The sequence below is a fragment of the Esox lucius genome, chromosome 18 (assembly GCF_011004845.1).
Source record: "Esox lucius isolate fEsoLuc1 chromosome 18, fEsoLuc1.pri, whole genome shotgun sequence".
In the NCBI taxonomy this organism is placed as follows: Eukaryota; Metazoa; Chordata; class Actinopteri; order Esociformes; family Esocidae; genus Esox; species Esox lucius.
In genome coordinates, this window is record NC_047586.1 from 375,088 (window position 1) to 393,660 (window position 18,573).

The 18,573-nt window shown below is 43.1% G+C and overlaps 1 protein-coding gene across 1 annotated transcript; it reads right to left on the reverse strand.

Annotated features, from left to right (window-relative positions):
* Positions 1–2,922: 2,922 nt before the first annotated feature.
* jdp2b (Jun dimerization protein 2b) lies at positions 2,923–14,289 on the reverse strand. The gene is made up of 5 exons (XM_010864207.5): positions 14,174–14,289; positions 13,131–13,184; positions 5,484–5,711; positions 4,459–4,563; positions 2,923–4,207 (listed from the first exon to the last, which is right to left on the reverse strand). Exons 3-5 carry the CDS (start codon positions 5,682–5,684, stop codon positions 4,004–4,006), a joined length of 510 nt encoding a protein of 169 aa, XP_010862509.1. The 5' UTR covers positions 5,685–5,711; positions 13,131–13,184; positions 14,174–14,289; the 3' UTR covers positions 2,923–4,003.
* Positions 14,290–18,573: the final 4,284 nt, after the last annotated feature.

Consider the following 18,573-nt stretch of genomic DNA (forward strand, 5'->3'; position numbering starts at 1 on the left):
AAGCAGTTTTTGCCCACAGGACTGCTGGTGAATAGATTTGTTTTAACACCATTCTATGTATACCTTATTCACTGTCATGTTTGACAAATTCAGGAAGATAATTCTGAACACACATTTGCATTTACTTTAGTAAATTACAAGTAAAAAATTTATTTAACAAATATATTTTTTTATTAAATACAAAAAAGCCACTGCATGATTACAGAATATTAATGATGAATTCAGAAATAGAAATAACCCACGATAGTGCCGCCTACAGGATCGCTACGAGAACTGTTCAAATAAACATCTGTAGTTACAAGAAATGACCAGAAACAGGCAGTAGCGTGGCGCACATCTTCGTAATGTTTTTCACGACTAGAACTAGGACAGAGAAGAATAACATAATATTAAGGAGAACATACTGTATACGTTTAAATAAGAATGGATAAACGCAGAAGAAAACTTGCCAAAAAGACTGGGTCCCGCTGTATTGCTAAGGCTGCACTACAGCGTCTATTCACAGGCGCGATCCCACTACTGAGCGGCACGGGGGCTTTGGCCTGCTCCGTTTCCGGCCTGGGCCGGTGCACCCCTCCTTAGACGACCTGGTGGTCCCGGGCTCCCCCAGGAGCACCATATCGATACCGAACTTAGTGCGGACACCCGATCGGCATAGTTCGCTGCAGCTCAGAACTCCTGAGCTCAAACGATCCGCCAGCCTAAGCCTCCCAGCAACTTGGATTACAGGCGCACGCCACTGCACCCGGCGAGAGACAAGAGGATTTTTAGGGCATTTGAAGTTAAATTCATGACGTCAAAAGACGCTTCATATGAGTGATCTTGTAGTCCGCACTTCCCTCGCGCGGTGATTAATAACATTGCAACCGTTTCGTTTTCGGTAGATTACTGTTAGAATGTGTTGGTTTTACAGGTATATATTTTGTATTAGAGTTTTTCGTTCATGAGTTATTCTATGACTAACTCCAATTGCTATCGTTTCTTGCAACTAAACATGGTGTATTTCCGTGACAAACTTCGTTAGGTATAGTGTGTTATGTCAGGTAAAAGCAAAGCGAGAAATCTGCAAAAGAAGCACTATTAATAGGGTGGCCAGACGTCCTGATTTGCCCGGGACTGTCCCCGTTTCAAGCTGTGTGTCGCGACAAATATTTATAAAACATTTCCCGGTTTCCGAGATTCACTACCAAATTGTTCCGGTTTTCACCACAATAATAATAATAACAATACTGTAATGTTCCCACATATGAGTCGGAGCCAAACAAACAACTGCGTAGAACTGCGGATCAAAGCAACAATTCTCATCAAAGCTCAAAGAGCCCCCCGCTCCACCAACCACAAGCACGCATGACGACCAACAAGGGGTGCATAAGCGCATACATGTGCGCGTGCATTAACGCGCGGTTACATAAGGGTCCGGTTTGGGGTTTTGAAAATGTGGTCACCCTAACAGCCAAATCAGTTTTCACGTAGTGTCCTTGTGGTTATTTGAAAACCTAAATGTATTACCCATTTCTAAAAATCCAAATATTTTAGGTTCTTATGATATGAAGAGGCACTATGCTAGCATGGACTAACATATTTTGTGATGTATTTTTCGGTAATTGTCCGAATTCACGGTTCGACATTGCGGTTTCCATGACGAGAGCTAGCCTTCTAGCTGTCCAGCTAGAGGCAGGGCATCGCGGTATCGCCACTGTGGACGGTATTATTTTATAATGTAGCTGAGTCAGTTGATTTATGTTTATAGACTAGAAAGACTGGAAGCGGTATAGTTTAAGTCATGTTACAGTTTGGTATCTCCCCTCAATACGGTGCAGTCGTCCTGTCCCCTTCACAGAAAGGCATCCCCAAAGAATGATGTTACCACCTCCATGCTTCACGGTTGGGATGGTACTCATCCTTCTTCTTCCTCAAAAAGCTCTATTTTTATCTCATCAGACCACATGACCTTCTCCCATTCCTCCTCTGGATCATCAGCAAACTTCAGATGGGCCTGGACATGCGCTGGCTTGAGCAGGGGGACTTTGTGTGCACTGCAGGATTTTAATCCATCATGGCGTAGTGTGCAACTAATGGTTTTCTTTGAGACTGTGGTCCCAGCTCTCTTCAGGTCATTGACCAGGTTCTGCCGTGTAGTTCTGGGCTGATCCCTCACCTTCCTCATGATCATTGATGCCCCACGAGGTGAGATCTTGCATGGAGCCCCAGACCGAGGGAGATTGACCGTCATCTTGAACTTCTTCCATTTTCTAATATTTGCGCCAACAGTTGTTGCCTTCTCACAAAGCTGCTTGCCTATTGTCCTGTAGCCCATCCCAGCTTTGTGCAGGTCTACAATTTTATCCCTGATGTCCTTACACAGCTCTCTGGTCTTGGCCATTGTGGAGAGGTTGGAGTCTGTTTAATTGAGTGTGTGGACAGGTGTCTGTTATACAGGTAACCAGTTCAAACAGGTGCAGTTAATACAGCTAATGAGTGGAGAACAGGAGGGCTTCTTTAAAAAAAAAAACTAACAGGTCTGTGAGAGCCGGAATTCTTACTGGTTGGTAGTTGATCAAATACTTATGTCATGCAATAAAATGCAAATTAATTATTTAAAAATCATAGTGATTTTCTGGATTTTTGTTTTAGATTCCGTGTCTCACAGCTGAAGAGTACTTACCAGACCTCTACATGCTTTGTAAATAGGAAAACCTGCAAAAATCAGCAGTGAATCAAATACTTGTTCTCCCCACTGTACAGCACCTGTATAAAACTGTACAAATATAATTTTTAAAAAGCATAGAAAAAATAAATAATTACCCCCATGGTAGAGAACATCATTGCAGGGATGTGTTAAGTCTTTATCTCAATCAGACTAAAAAATTTAAAATAAACAGTCCTTATGAATAAAGGGACATTTTGCAATAATTGAATTGTTATCACAGTTCTCTTCCTGAATTTTCTGGCTTCAATGCAACATCCTCAAATACCTGAGCAATGCCAAATACATTCATCAACAAATGTCTGGTACATCTATAATTTTTGGGGCATAACTATGCTCAAAGGTTTAGAATGAAATGTGTAAAGGTTGGTCCAGTATGTGAAATATGAAGTCATTGGGAGATATTGCTCAGCTGTAGAGAAATATTGTTTTATTTCCTCAGCGCAATATTATTTTTGAACAATCGAACTTGACAGACTGACTGAGATGTAAAACTCAAAATCACCTCAAGTGATTACAACAAACAGGGCATAATGTCATTCATATATAAAGCGGTACAAAACAAATAAAAAAAGACCTTGCAGTAACAAGTCCATTTATAACAGGAGTGTAAACATTTCATAAAGATTATATGTGCTTTTATTTTTGACGCCAGCGTCACCACATGTCGGATCAACCGGATGCTGCCATCGTCAGGGCAGAGTATATAAAAAAAATATATAATATAAAATACAAAAATTGATGTTCCAACTTGGTATACATTGAATGCATGTAATAGACAGATCCTAGATTACCAGTCGACCGACATGTTTCAACACGGTGTACAGTACGTTGGCGGCACCAGGTGCCTTGACCCCAGCGAATCATATACATGTTCAGGATATCAAAACAACAAGGCCTTGGTTTGTCTCAGTACCAGTAAAAAGCACCGTAACGACTGATCTTAGTGTTTCCTCCTTGACCTCATGTCATGGTTGCATAGTTTCTTCCTCTGTCCAGTATTTTAAGGCTGGTTGGCTGCAGTAAGGTAACCGAGGCACTGACTGGGTTCATGATGCAGAGATAACATGGCTTCTGCTACAGTTCCTTCCCTCAGCTTCTGAGGCGTTAGAGATGAACCCTAACAGGTTCTCAGAGAGGGTCAAGAGTCTCCAAAAGTCTCCAGCTCAGTGCTCAACAGAAAAACTGCAGCGTTTTTAAATTGTTCAAAATGTCCACTATTCATGGTGAGGACAGTTGTTTTTTTTGGCGGTAACCTTCCTGCCCACATTTTGGTTTAACTTTCCGTCCGTGTTTTCACTTGGAGGCGGACAGTTTTTCAGCTGCCAAGTGTTCGAGCAGAGGGTCGGCCTCGCTCTCGGGCGTCTTGACGCTGTCGGTGCGCACGATGCAGGTGGGACGGTGGAGGTTCAGCATCACCATCAGCTGCTGCCTCTCCATCCTCAGTTCTTCTATCTGGGCCTTCAGCTCAGAATTCACCACCTCCAGGCGCTCCGACTCCTAGAGGCCAGACAGATGGGATGGGGAATACTGTTACATTGTCAAAAACACATTCTTCACATTCAGTTTTACAATAGACACCATTTTAAACAAAAACATATCATAACATGCTATGTCACTTCATACATTCTTCTCAATTGATTATCAGCAGTCATCCTAGCTATTCTTCTATCCTCACAGAAGTCTGTCAGATATAAAGGCAACATAAATAAGATCAACATTTAAGAAATGTAAAAATGTAAAACTCTGACCCTTTGAAGGAAGTCCGTTCTCTCCTTCTTCTTGTTCCGACATCGTGCTGCTGCCACTTTATTTTTGTCCCTCCTACGTTTCCGCCTCTCCTCATCCTCGTCCATCTGTAGGGACAACAGGTGTTGGGATTAGCTAATGGTGACCCTCCTCGAGGCAGACATCGTTATTGTTGGGAAGGGAACATAGAACTAGAAAAATGAATTGGAACAGCATTCCCAATTCAAGTGAACGATGGTGTAATGTGTAATCTGAACCCAGAGTAAAAGCAGGAAGTGAACAAATCAATTTATGCTCTGGGTTTTTTTTTTATCAACTCAACTGATATGACAAAAGAATACATTCCTTTTGATCTCCATCAGTTATTATAGTTTTACTGAACATCGTACTGTACTCAACCACGGAAATGATTGCATCACAATACCAGGCAACAACATTATGCCCGTCAAAGAGCTCATGGGGAACTTATTGTGCTAACCCTGGAGTAAAATTCTCTTGACAAACTTCAATTTCCTGTCATTTCTCAGTTTAATTTGTCCATACGAATCTACCACCAAGAGCCGAATGGAACTGACACAATGGAAGGTCATGGACCTGATCTACCAAAGTACAAATTTGGCATAGATATTACAAATTAGTCAATTTATTTAATCAGGCTACTGAATGGTTAGAGGTTCTAAGCATGTTCTATTTATTGTATTCACCTTGTAATTCCAACCCTGGGTTCTTCATGCCACTGTCCTGTTCTGTGCAGCATGTTTTTCCAATGTTATTATTGATAGTGAATTTCAGGAAACTGTTCATTCCAATTTACCAGAGCCTTACCATCTTGGATCCAGAAATGAAGCCTCATGACATCTAGATGAAAATGATTAGATGGGTAACATGAGCACTACCTAACGTGGCCAGTAGGTGGTGCTACAAGTCAGAAGGATAGTACAGCTGAATACAGAATCTAAACACTAAAGACAACATCTACCACATCCTCCTGTTGTCCATCCCCTTCTGTCCTTCCCATCTTCCTCACCTCTCCCTTAATAGCAGTAAGTGGCCTCTTGCCTAGCCGTCCCAGGAAGTGCAGAGGCGACAACATGGCACCCAGGTTCCGGAAATCCTGTGCCAGTTTGAGCTGATCGGTGAGTGTTGTGGCAGAGATGCCCGCCAGCGGACCAAGGCTCGGCAAGGATCCAGCCGTCAGGGAGGGGTCAGGGATCTGGCCGGGCATCATGTCAGACCCAGCCACCGTGCACCACAGCTAGGGAGGGAGAGGAGAGAGAGGAGGGAGGTGAGGGAGGAGAGAGGGAGGTGAGGGAGGAGAGAGGGAGGTGAGATGAACAAGAGAAGAGGTGGAAGGTTAAAATCAGTCACTGATCCAATAATGTGATCTGGTCCGATCGAGCTATACTGAACAAAAATATAAACTTAACATGCAAAATGTGGGTCCCATGTTTCATGAGTAATAAAATGTAACATGTTTGTATACCCATGGGCACGTCAGGGGTCAAATCCATAGATTACATCCAATTTCATTCATTTCAAAAGGCAGATTGTCTTATATGACCTTTAAATTAGAGTTTAATTAAATAGTTTAATGTGCCATTTCTCACTTTGTTCAATGTACATTATATGTATTCATATGTGATTTATCCCTGTGTCTCTCCTTCCACATCCTGTCACCCTAGACCAGAACAACAACCTTTTAAAAGAATGGACAGACTGGCACCCTAGACCAGAACAACAACCTTTTAAAAGAATGGACAGACTGGATTTGGTCGAATTGTACAGTGGAACGTTAATTTTCGCTGTGTAGTTTCAGACAGTAGATGTTAGTCATCATACCAAACCTTTCCTCTCAACAACTTTAAAGACTTAGACCACATTACTTCTTGCAATCAAGGAAACATTTGGAAAGTGAAAGGGAGGAGAAAGAAAAGAGCTTATTAAGAGCTGTAGAATTAAGACATTTCTCTAATGATTGTTAGAAGTGAGACTCTGGGAAACTCCTGATGGTCAAATAGAAAACAAATGTTTAACATGGATCAGAGAACCAGAATCTGAATTCTGCATGCTCTCTTTCACTCATTCTACCTCACTCTTTTACTCTCCTTTTCACCGTTCCTGCATTCTCAGAGGAACAGATCTGACTGGGTTTAAGAGGAAAAGTACAGTAAAATTATCTGGTGATGAAATGCATACCTGCGGTTATATATAGGCTCTACCACGTTAAATTTTTTCTATTTTCTCTAGACACTCGAAGACAAACAAAATGAACCCAAGAGTGTGTTCAGGTGTCCCTTTTCTGGAGGTTATATGGAGAACCATTTTGTAGATACAAATATTCTACAGGGACTGTGGGAAGATCCATTTTGGAGAACTGTATTTGGATACTTTTTGTACAGTGGGTTATGCCATCTGAATATTATTGTTCACCATGTATAATGTCAACCATTGAATCTGCAAGTTAATACCATGGCATATGAGAAGGGAAGACCACCATGACACAGTGTGTAGGCGGAATCCAAACCTGAAAAGCCTAATTTGTGGAGAAAATTGAATCAGTAGTACACTATCTGGGGAATATTGTGCCATTTGGGAGCCCACCTGGCCCTAACTACAGTGGAAGACGGGGATCCTCTTATTCTAGAGTTTATAACTAGGGCTCAGACTCTTAACTGTGGATGGTAGAAACAGGATCTTATTACAGGGACAACGAGAGAAAGAAAAACAGAGAGCCACAGAGAGAGAAAGAGAGGGGATGAAGGGGTGCAGAGAGTAAAAAGCAGTTATGTAGGTTTATTCACAGGGGCTCCACCCAGCCCACTAGCGTTTTACTTGGGAGACATGAAGGATGTACAGGGAGGGATTAGTTACTGTTGGACGAATGGACCAAGATCAATTCATCACGCTTTGAATGATAAGACCGTTCTGTTGATCGCATACCCATTCTGATTCCTCTTTTCAGGGGAGGATGATGATGTTTTCTATAAACAGAGGTCAGATTCCTTTCCCCTAAAACATTTAATTATCAATGATTTCTAAAAACAGGTAACCAAGCCTGTCAAATGCCCACACAGAAGCAGACAGGAGAACAAACAAACCAAACCAGCTGCAGAACATCTCAGCCCATTCCTCACATACCGATCCAGTCTCCAGAACCCCTCACCTACACCCATTCCTCACATACCGATCCAGTCTCCAGAACCCCTCACCTACACCCATTCCTCACATACCCATCCAGTCTCCAGAACCCCTCACCTACACCCATCCAGTCTCCAGAACCCCTCACCTACACCCATTCCTCACATACCCATCCAGTCTCCAGAACCCCTCACCTATACCCATCCAGTCTCCAGAACCCCTCACCTACACCCATCCAGTCTCCAGAACCCCTCACCTACACCCATTCCTCACATACCCATCCAGTCTCCAGAACCCCTCACCTACACCCATCCAGTCTCCAGAACCCCTCACCTACACCCATTCCTCACATACCCATCCAGTCTCCAGAACCCCTCACCTACACCCATCCAGTCTCCAGAACCCCTCACCTACACCCATCCAGTCTCCAGAACCCCTCACCTACACCCATCCAGTCTCCAGAACCCCTCACCTACACCCATTCCTCACATACCGATCCAGACTTTTTTTTACTAACGCCCTACCTCTCTCACCCACACTCTCTCTCTCTCTCTCTCTCTCTGGCTACTGTATAGGCCTGACGGACCTTGGCAAGCAGCACTGATGCAGATTGTTTCTGTGGAGGAAAAGGAACATGAAGGGCCTAATTGACTAAGACAATCCCCCCTCGGTTCCTCCTCACTCTGGATTGGTTTTAGGGATGAAGTGACAGCCGCCAAGATACACTTCCAGGTTGTCTCAGTTGAAAGAAGCGTGTCTTTAAATTGTCTCAATTAAAGGCACTTCTCCCAGGTTAACTCATCAAGGATATGTGAAATATGGTCTGATAAGAAAAGGACAAAGGAAGTGGTCTCTTTTAATTAGAGCGGTTTGCTGCAATAATCTGGATTTGTGAATTTAGAATCACTTGTGAATTTAGAATCACCCAATCACTGGGACAGCTTAACTGATTCACTACGTCACTAGATTTCATGCCTCTACATTCCTTAGAAGAGACTTTACAGGAGCACTCCTTTCAACTGTTAACAGCATAGCATGAGAAATCCCAAACTATTCAAATCCTTCAAACTAGATCCAGATGTGTATCAAACCGATGACCACTGGAGTTAGAAAGATGCAGTTAGAGTTGTTTAGTCTCCCTCCTACAGGAAAGCACAACAAACATCCACCTCAAAGACTGAAACACTTTCAACAACCGACAGACAAGAAACCACAGACACACCTGTAAGTGCAACAGTTGGCTATGCATCTATATGAGAAGAACAAAGCTATTTTTCAGGACAAGTTCCTCTACTGAGTTTGTCACCAGGCGTTGCCTGGGTAAGTGATCCATTTCAGAGGATGCAATGGCACCTGTGTTCACACAGTCAAGCAGAACCCAACAGTACCAAGTGGAACCCAGCAGTACCAAGCAGAACTCACATGCTCACACAAACATTCATACACACGAACACATTCAGCGGACTGCCTGTATCTGAGACCAGACAAACGGGCAGTCGACTGAGGGGCCCTAGTAGTGGTAGTCGACTGAGGGGCCCTAGTAGTGGTAGTCGACTGAGGGGCCCTAGTAGTGGTAGTCGACTGAGGGGCCCTAGTAGTGGTAGTCGACTGAGGGGCCCTAGTAGTGGTAGTCGACTGAGGGGCCCTAGTAGTGGTAGTTGACAGCGGCAGTCGACTGAGGGGCCCTAGTAGTGGTAGTTGACTGAGGGGCCCTAGTAGTGGTAGTCGACAGCGGCAGGCGACTGACGGGCCTCATGCTCTGGGTGGAGAGGAAATGTCAAGTATTAGTTATGAAACAGAAGTGGCTAGGCAGGTCCTAGCCAGCTGGCACACGTCCAAAACCAATCGCATATGAGTTGGGGCTTTGTGTATGTGTGTAGTTCTCTGGTCACCACCATACATCATCTGTCTTCAGGTCCACCAAATGGGGCCATTTCCTGCACCATTCCTGAGGTCAATTAGCTTCTCCAATCCAAGGCTCAGGAATTCAGACTGTGTCCCAAACAGCAGGCTTTTTAAGAATAGATATAAATCCTTAGAAACCTTTTGTAGATACTTTAACAGACCAGTGTTTAAGGAATAGGGTGTCAATGGGGACTGGCTTCGGACTCTCCTACCATCAATACACAACAGCTATTCACTCAGCGAGAGAGACCTACCGGTGTCCAGGCTTGCTATCTCCTATACTTAGAATACATTTTCCATAAAAGCTGGGTAAACTAATGAACATGAAAACTAAACTAGACCACTGGCTACAATCAAAGACCTTAGGAGGCCCTACACAAAATTACATTTAGTTTGGTTTCGGATGTATTGGAGGGAATAAGCATCAGGCATCCAAGTGATTACCTAAAAATGACAGCCCAGGGGTCCTAACAGGGCTGGGATTAGTGGAGTTAGGCTGTGCTATGTTGTGCCTCACAATTCTCTGCTTTGAAATATTGTGGTTCATGGTGGGTCATTTAACTCATAGAAACGTGTGAGAACAGTGTTCTTGGCAGAAAACCGGATCTTAACCCACAGCTTTCAGTTCTCCTTCTCATTTTCTGACGGATTCAGCAGGCTTTATGAGCATGTTGTCGGCACACCCCTTCTGGCAGACCCAGTGTTGGGAAAGCAACCTCTCAAAAACGTGTTTAATATGACAAAACATTCCCGTCATGACTATTCATTCCCAGTGTAGTCCCAGAGATCAGTTTCTGCAGGTAATTAGGGACATTATTAGTGAGCTATTATTTGCTTCATGTCTGCCTGGCTCTGTGGCAGTAATGTAGAAGGATATGGAGTTAATTTCAGTGGAAATTATGTTCTCATCATATAAAAGACTAACGCCTGCATTCCAAATGGGCCCCTATTCTCTAAGGCCCTTAGCCAACACTAGTGCCCTATGTAGGAAAAAGGGTCCTGAAGCAGGGTTTTAGTCAGGGGACCTGCATCTTTATCTCAGGTTTCCTGTGAAACAATCCCTAGGTTACAGAACCAGAGTCTGAAACCAGACTGGATTCAAGGTGGAGCAAATTAAGAAACTAGAAATTTGCATCCATCTGAATCTTCTTTAGCACTGAAATCAACAGGCAGCCAGGAGGGACTGCATGCAAATCCTGCCTGGAGTAGCCAGACCCACTGCAGTGACTGGTCACTGAGCAGCTGTCAGGCTACAGGAAGACAGCCGGGAGCTGAATGCCTGGTGATCTCTCTAGGTCCATGACATTACGCAGCTTTTGACCAAGGCTTGAAATGAACACAGCCAAACAGATGCTCTTGCTTTTTCCTCCCTCTGTGTCTCCCTCGCTCTTCCTCTGTTTAAGCAATCAGTCCATTATGTAACTTTGGCCAGGGAGAACGCCATGATCACACACACAAGTTATGAAACAACCCAACAACATGTCATTGTTGGAGAACAAAGTTTATTCATTTTGCTTCCAGAATTTCGACACAAAGAAATTCTGAAATCTGGAAGTCATCTAGCTCTAGAACTGCTGTCTTGGGCGTTTAATGACCTCAATGACTTTGTCACTATTTGTTTAAAAAAAAAAACTCTTCTAATATAGATGTTATTCCAATGACTACCTAGTCTTTTTTTCATTATACCCTCTAACTTCTGGGTGTTCACTTCCATACTGACAGTCTAGGCAAGGTGAGGCTGTCTGAACAGCTATACAATGTTGATATATACCATGTGGATTGACTCAGAGACTGAGAAAGAACCCTTCAGCCATATAAACCCTTATGCTCTGCAGGGGTGGAGTGGATCCCATGTCCAGTCCTCCAGTACCCCGAAATGTGAACATATTGATTGAAGCCCAGGACAACAGAAATGTTGAATAGGCTACAACAGAAATGTGTGCTGTTGGGGAAAATGGAGAAAAGGGAGCCACTGCCCTAGAAGATACGTCCCAAATGAGAGTCATCCATTCTGCCAGTAAGCTAGGCCTCACTGTTGCATGTTTAATTGCCTCCTGTCTTTTGTTAGCAAGGCCTAGCAATTGTGTAGCTAAATGCCTGCTGCCTGTTAACTAGGTCTCACTGTTGGATGTCTAGCGGCTTTCTGTAGCTAGTTGCCTCCCACCTGTTAGACCTAGTTACTATGTGGCTAGCTAGCTGCATGCTGTCTGTTAACTAGGCCTCGCTGTTAGCTGGCTAGCTGCATGTTGTCTGTTAACTAGGCCTCGCTGTTAGCTGCCTCCTGTCTGTTAACTAGGCCTCGCTGTTAGCTGGCTAGCTGCATGTTGTCTGTTAACTAGGCCTCGCTGTTAGCTGCCTCCTGTCTGTTAACTAGGCCTCGCTGTTAGCTGCCTCCTGTCTGTTAACTAGGCCTCGCTGTTAGCTGCCTCCTGTCTGTTAACTAGGCCTCGCTGTTAGCTGCCTCCTGTCTGTTAACTAGGCCTCGCTGTTAGCTGGCTAGCTGCCTCCTGTCTGTTAACTAGGCCTCGCTGTTAGCTGCCTCCTGTCTGTTAACTAGGCCTCGCTGTTAGCTGCCTCCTGTCTGTTAACTAGGCCTCGCTGTTAGCTGGCTAGCTGCCTCCTGTCTGTTAACTAGGCCTCGCTGTTAGCTGGCTAGCTGCCTCCTGTCTGTTAACTAGGCCTCGCTGTTAGCTGCCTCCTGTCTGTTAACTAGGCCTCGCTGTTAGCTGGCTAGCTGCCTCCTGTGCACTGCACTGTGTCTAGGCTGGATGAAAGAATAGGGAGGACACACCAGTTTAGCCACCCTAGCTCTCCTGAGTAAAAGGTACTGGAAGGCATTTCTAGTTAAAATAAACAGAGAGGAGTGAGAGCAATACAAAAGGAGAAACAGTGAGCAAGCAGAGAGAAAGTCGGTCTTCGCAACCCTGTAAATGATGTCGTAACTTAGAGTTTAACAGAGCGGAATATATTCAGAAACATGAAATGTCAATTGTTATGTGGATTGTAATATTATTTTGACATTTTAAATAGAAATTACAAACTTTAGAAATTTTTTATACCTCAATTTAGCATTTATTAATTTAGTAAATTATATTAAATTACATATTGATCTGACAGGCACATATGTATCTGTGATTTTTCTTGGCCCTTTGGTCTCAAACACACACATCCACTAGCTCCACCAGACTTCACAGCTGCGGTGGTACAGCATTAGTCTGGTGATGTGAGCTTGGCTTGGCCCACATGCTGAACATGATACAGTCTAAAGAGACAGTCCCTCCTAGTGCAGCTCAGTTGCCTACAGAACAGGCCCACTGTTCACTTCCTAGTACCCTAGTTTAGACCACAGCCCATAGGAGACCTATAGGGACCTGGTGTATTAGCAAATTGACTGCACTAACAATATTATCTACATGATCTACATTGCAATATCTGCCTGGAGGGTGTTTATTTCTGATGGAACACAAACCATGTAGAACTATGAATTAATAACTCTCAGGGTGAGAGAGGGTTTGAAGTAGGAAGAGCGAGAGAGAGAGAGAGAGAGAGAGAGAGAGAGAGCAAGAGAATGCCCAGTTTAGAAATGTGTACACACCAGACAAAGATGATGAACATGGAATAGGGTACCTACTTTAATTGAACTGCGATCCTCTTCTACCAATGGTGATGCAATATATTTTGGACACTGTAAAAACATACATATGAATTATTATCTCAAAAGTATTAACTTTCTAAATGATGTAGAAGACCATCAGTGGTGGGAGGTTTCCAGACAGAGCATCTGAAGAGAAATGTGGCTTTTTTGAATCCCTGACTGCATGTTGAAACTTCTGTCGCCTAATAGAGCCCAAGGTTGTTGCTGTAAATTAGAATGTTTTCATAGTAAACGTAACAGGTACAAGTGGTAAAAAATAAAAACAAAAATTGTTAATCATGTTAAAAGGAGGGAACTATGTGGAGGCCTAAGCCTCAGTTAATTAGTCTCATAAATTCAAGATCGACAGATAAAATGTCAGGCGGTGTATGTTTTAGTATTCTGTGAGAGACAGAGACATTACAAGGCGACATGTGTCTGATCATGTAAACATGAGTTGACCGCCAATCTGCTGAAGTCCCAACTCAAAGTGAAACAAAACACGATGCATTTCGCAGATCAGTAAAAAAAAAAAAAAAAACAGAAAAACTTCGTCCACTCATTTCAATGTTCTCAATATACAGTCCATCACAATGTAATTAGTGTAAGAACCTTACATAACGTTGAACTTGGCAGCTGGCAAGTGGATGACATTAACGTCCACCTCCCTAACAATGTAACAGCAAAAATGTATTCTCAGTCTGTCGAATCTATCCCGATCTAGTTTAGAAAGCTGCGGGCCTACGTTTTGGCCAATCCATTTAATGATAAAGAACAAAAGTGCAGTTCCAACAACGTAACAAAGAGTTACTGTGCAAACCCAATCAAATAAAAATCCATGAGAAAAAGTTACGCTGGAGGTGCTATATCAAACCATTGCAAGCTGAAAATTAAACTAGCCTTGTAAAATAATAATATTGATTAGGAAAACAGAACTGATTTCAAACAAATGACAATTAATAATATCTATAAAAAACTACAGTGATTCGATTTAGTCAGAGTTGCATAGCCAAAACCGGACATTGTAATCGGTTATTTACCTGTATGGATCCAAAATCCGTGGTTATATAATGTGACCCCAACTTGTTAATCGTGCTGACTGTTTTAGACTAAAAGTCGTTGCATCAGCCCGTTTAAATAGTGATCGGTATCTGGGAGGGCTCTGGAATGCGGAACTTGAAGTCCCAGACGTAAGCGTGGATAGAAATACACTGCAGGCCTGATTGAAAAAAGGCTTGTTCGCTCCGCCCCTAGCAACCAAAAACACACAACATTCTGATGTCAGAAAACTTTTCCGCGGCCTGTGCCGGAGACTGAAGCAACCCAGTACATCCGAGTAGTGGAAAAATATACATGTTTGATAACATTGTGCATTGGCAAAGCCTATAAACATACTGTATATTTATTATAACATACGCATTAGCAAAGCCAAACATACTATAGGCTAACCTATTTATTATAACATATCAAATGGCAAAGCCTAACACATTGTATATTTATTATTATAACATACGCATTGGCAAAGCCTTTAAACATACTGTATATTTATTATAACATACGCACTGGCAAAGCCTTTAAACATACTGTTTACTTATTATATCAAACGCATTGGCAAAGCCTATAAACATACTGTATATTTATTATATCATACGCATTGGCAAAGCCTTTAAACATAATGTAAATGTATTATAACATATGCACTGGCAAAGCCTTTAAATATGTGTAACATGCATTAGCAAAGCCTAATGTATTATGATGTATGCATTAGCAAAGCATTTTTTACTATGATATATGCATTAGTAAAGCATATAAACACATGTATCATCACGTATGCATTAAAAGCCTATAAACACACACTAGAGACAGAGAGGAATTATGGAAAGAGAGCGACAGTGACCAATTTAATATATTTAGACTTGGAATCCGATGCTCCATCCTAAATTCACTCCAGTATATCGCACCTGCTCTTCTGGAATTCTGTTCGTAACTCCAGGGCTGTATTTCCTCTGTTGGAAGGATGGGATGTTTTAGAGATGTTTTGCAACAGATGTTTTGACTTGCTGAACTTTGTTTTGCAACAACTCTTACTGCCTGCAATGATGACAGAGACATTATATTGCTGATTATCTTCACTTTAGCTCACCAAAAAGTCTTGCTAACACATCATATGCAGCCATTCTGGATATTCACAGTGTCTTCTAATCCACAGGCTAGATATATGGAAGGGGTACAAGATCATTTAATACGAAAATGAGTAACTGAATCAGTCAATTGATTAACAGTCTTGTTTAACTGTCAGAAGAAAATCTCTGTGTAATCTGTTCTCAATAATCTGTTCATGAGGGCAGTGGCGTTTTTATTATGTAAAAAGTTGGTGGGGCACAAACCATTTCAAAATATAGGATACATACCAGTAAAACTACAAAACTCCCTCTTGCTACTGATGTGTTTATTTAACACATCAACCAACAGCGTGGCTCCACAAAACACTTTTAACGACAGAGCGGCTTGCTTCTACCAGGTGTTGTAGTACACATACTGGAGAGAGAGAGAGAGAGAGACCTTCTTGTGTAATTACTCTCCTTTTCTCTCACACACATGTAAAATTACCACTGTCACATTTACAAACCTAAATTAGGAATTCAACCAAGCTCAGAACCAATGTGCCTACAGGGCCATATGCGAACAGCAATGAGCTCAACACCACTGAAGGCCACAACGAAGCGGAAAGATACAGATCCATTCTATGACAACAACCCTAATAGATAAGCATGGACACACTGACACTCATCATCATCTATATCAATCGAGCCAGCAAAAAAATATGACCAATGCACGGACCAGCACCACAAAGGCAGTATGATATAATATGCTTTCACTCACCAAGGCTGAGGGCTCACTTGAAGAGAAAGGTGGCACGGCGGTTCTTCCTCTGGGCAAAGGTCGCGGCTGTACCATGATATTGAGTCGCGGCTGTACCATGATATTGAGTCGCGGCTGTACCATGGTATTGAGTTGCGGCTGTCCCATGGTATTGAGTCGCGGCTGTCCCATGGTATTGAGTTGCGGCTGTCCCATGGTATTGAGTCGCGGCTGTCCCATGGTATTGAGTCACGGCTGTCCCATGGTATTGCGAGTGAAGGTTTTTACCCTCTTCAAGGTGGAAAAGTTCCTCTCTGACTCGGATGTCGTCATAGGTGTTGTTATGATAATTTTCAGCAGAGTGACGGTCTCAGCAAAAGCTTCCTTCAGGTTGTTCTCATGGATGGATCTTAACAGAGACAGGGCTTACCAGTGTGAAGCTCAGTGTGGCGGTACAGAGTGGTCAGCTCAGACTTCAACTTTTCCTCGTTTCCTAGAGGCCATAGTTTCAATGCACAGTCAAGCTCAGCTGTAGTGAATGACAGGAAAAATTGTGGGAAGAGCGAGCTGTCAACCAGCTTGGCAGCGATCAGGTGGTCACTTTGTGAAAACCTCTGCTCCCCCTGGGAGATGAATGTGTCGCACACCTCCTTCATCACCGGCGCTGTGTTTGTTACTCGTCGGCCTGGCTCGTCTGTTCCATTGTGAACGGTGGCAGCCCATTCATCAGTTTGCTTCCGCATATTCTGGACTTTCTCCTTGAAACGGGTGAGCGCACTGCTAATCCCAGATGCATCAATGCTCCGTTTTTGCAGAGTATAAAACATCATCTTCTGGCATAAGGAAGAACAAAAATTCCAGCAGCTGCAGAAAGGCTCGGCCCTGGAGTTTTTTTGACCGGCTGTATGCCTCACCTTTGGTGGCCTCATCCCATCCTGGTTGTGTGCGTATGTCCTCCATACACAGGAGCAGCGCAGTTTTCTCAAACTGCATTGATAGTTCTACTTTTAAATTTCCATCGTACAGCAGGTGGCCTTGGAATGCGTCTCTGTGTTGCCTCAGCAAGTGCCGCAACACATTTTGGAGCACCAGAGAAAAAGGTGTCAAAAGCAGTTAAATCTGCAAAAAACTCCTTCAGGATGCTCATCCTTGCTGAACAAAGTTGCTGCAAGGTCAGGTTCAGCTGGTGAGCAAAGCAGTGAACAAACCAGGCATGTGGGTATCTCTCTTTTGAAACAATTAATTTTTGAGAGCTCCAGGTCGACAGTGAGGTTTTGGGAGCTTTGCTTTTAACAAGCAAATGTTTCTGACAGTTGAAAAAGACATAGCAACAGCAATAAAGGACACAGTGAAGCCTGTCATGTAATTCATGGATTACCTCTGCAATTAGGTCACTAGTTGGACTAACAACATTGTACACAAACCATTTACCATGCCTGGTAGGCAAACCATTTACCAGGCCTGGTAGACAAACCATTTACCAGGCCTGGTACTGTAGACTAACCTTCTACCATGCCTGGTAGTTTAAAAACCCAGTTCTGGTACTAGTAACAGCACATTGTGTTCTGGTACTTGAATATTTTACGTGTACAAGATGTATGGTCTGGGAGTGCAGACATAGGTTTTAAATAAATATTAATATGATTGCCTCTCCATGGTCAGGAATCCACCTGAAAATCGCAGCTGTGATTCTATCTGACCTGCCATGTCACACAAATATACCCTCTGTTTCTGTCTGACCTGCCACGCAACACAAATATACCCTCCTCTGTTTCTGTCTGACCTGCCACGCAACACAAATATACCCTCCTCTGTTTCTGTCTGACCTGCCACGCAACACAAATATACCCTCCTCTGTTTCTGTCTGACCTGCCACGCAACACAAATATACCCTCCTCTGTTTCTGTCTGACCTGCCACGCAACACAAATATACCCTCCTCTGTTTCTGTCTGACCTGCCACGCAACACAAATATACCCTCCTCTGTTTCTGTCTGACCTGCCACACAACACAAATATACCCTCCTCTGTTTCTGTCTGACCTGCCACGCAACACAAATATACCCTCCTCTGTTTCTGTCTGACCTGCCACGCAACACAAATATACCCTCCTCTGTTTCTGTCTGACCTGCCACGCAACACAAATATACCCTCCTCTGTTTCTGTCTGACCTGCCACGCAACACAAATATACCCTCCTCTGCTTCTGTTTAGAGATTCTATTTTGGTTACACCATCAAGGATTTATTTCCAGTTCCTGAAAGAGAAATGTGGGGTTCTGGGGGGAGGGGGACATTCTTAAACTCACACTGGGGTCCTGATTGTATTGGGAGAGAAAGATAGAGTGAAAACATTGTCGAAAATGCTGCCTTCTTCCTCTCTTTCTGGCTCTTACATTGTCTTCCTGGTTGCATCCAAACTGGTGCCTTATTCCTTACAGAGTCCGGGGCGCTGGTTAAAAAAAACATTAGGAACTATGTAGGAACACATGGACAGTTAATTAGTAAAGGCTACATACAGAATATACATCCTGTCTGTCTATCTGTTTGTGTGAGTCTGTCTGTGTGTCTGTCCGTATGT

Bases quoted from the DNA above. Each gene is read 5' to 3' on its own strand.
- jdp2b (XM_010864207.5), bottom strand. From the start codon at position 5,684: ATGATGCCCGGCCAGATCCCTGACCCCTCCCTGACGGCTGGATCCTTG. The intron at 4,564-5,483 runs GTGAGGAAGATG...TTGTCCCTACAG, and splicing joins TTACTGCTATTAAGGGAGAG to ATGGACGAGGATGAGGAGAG. The intron at 4,208-4,458 runs GTCAGAGTTTTA...TCTGGCCTCTAG, and splicing joins GAACGGACTTCCTTCAAAGG to GAGTCGGAGCGCCTGGAGGT.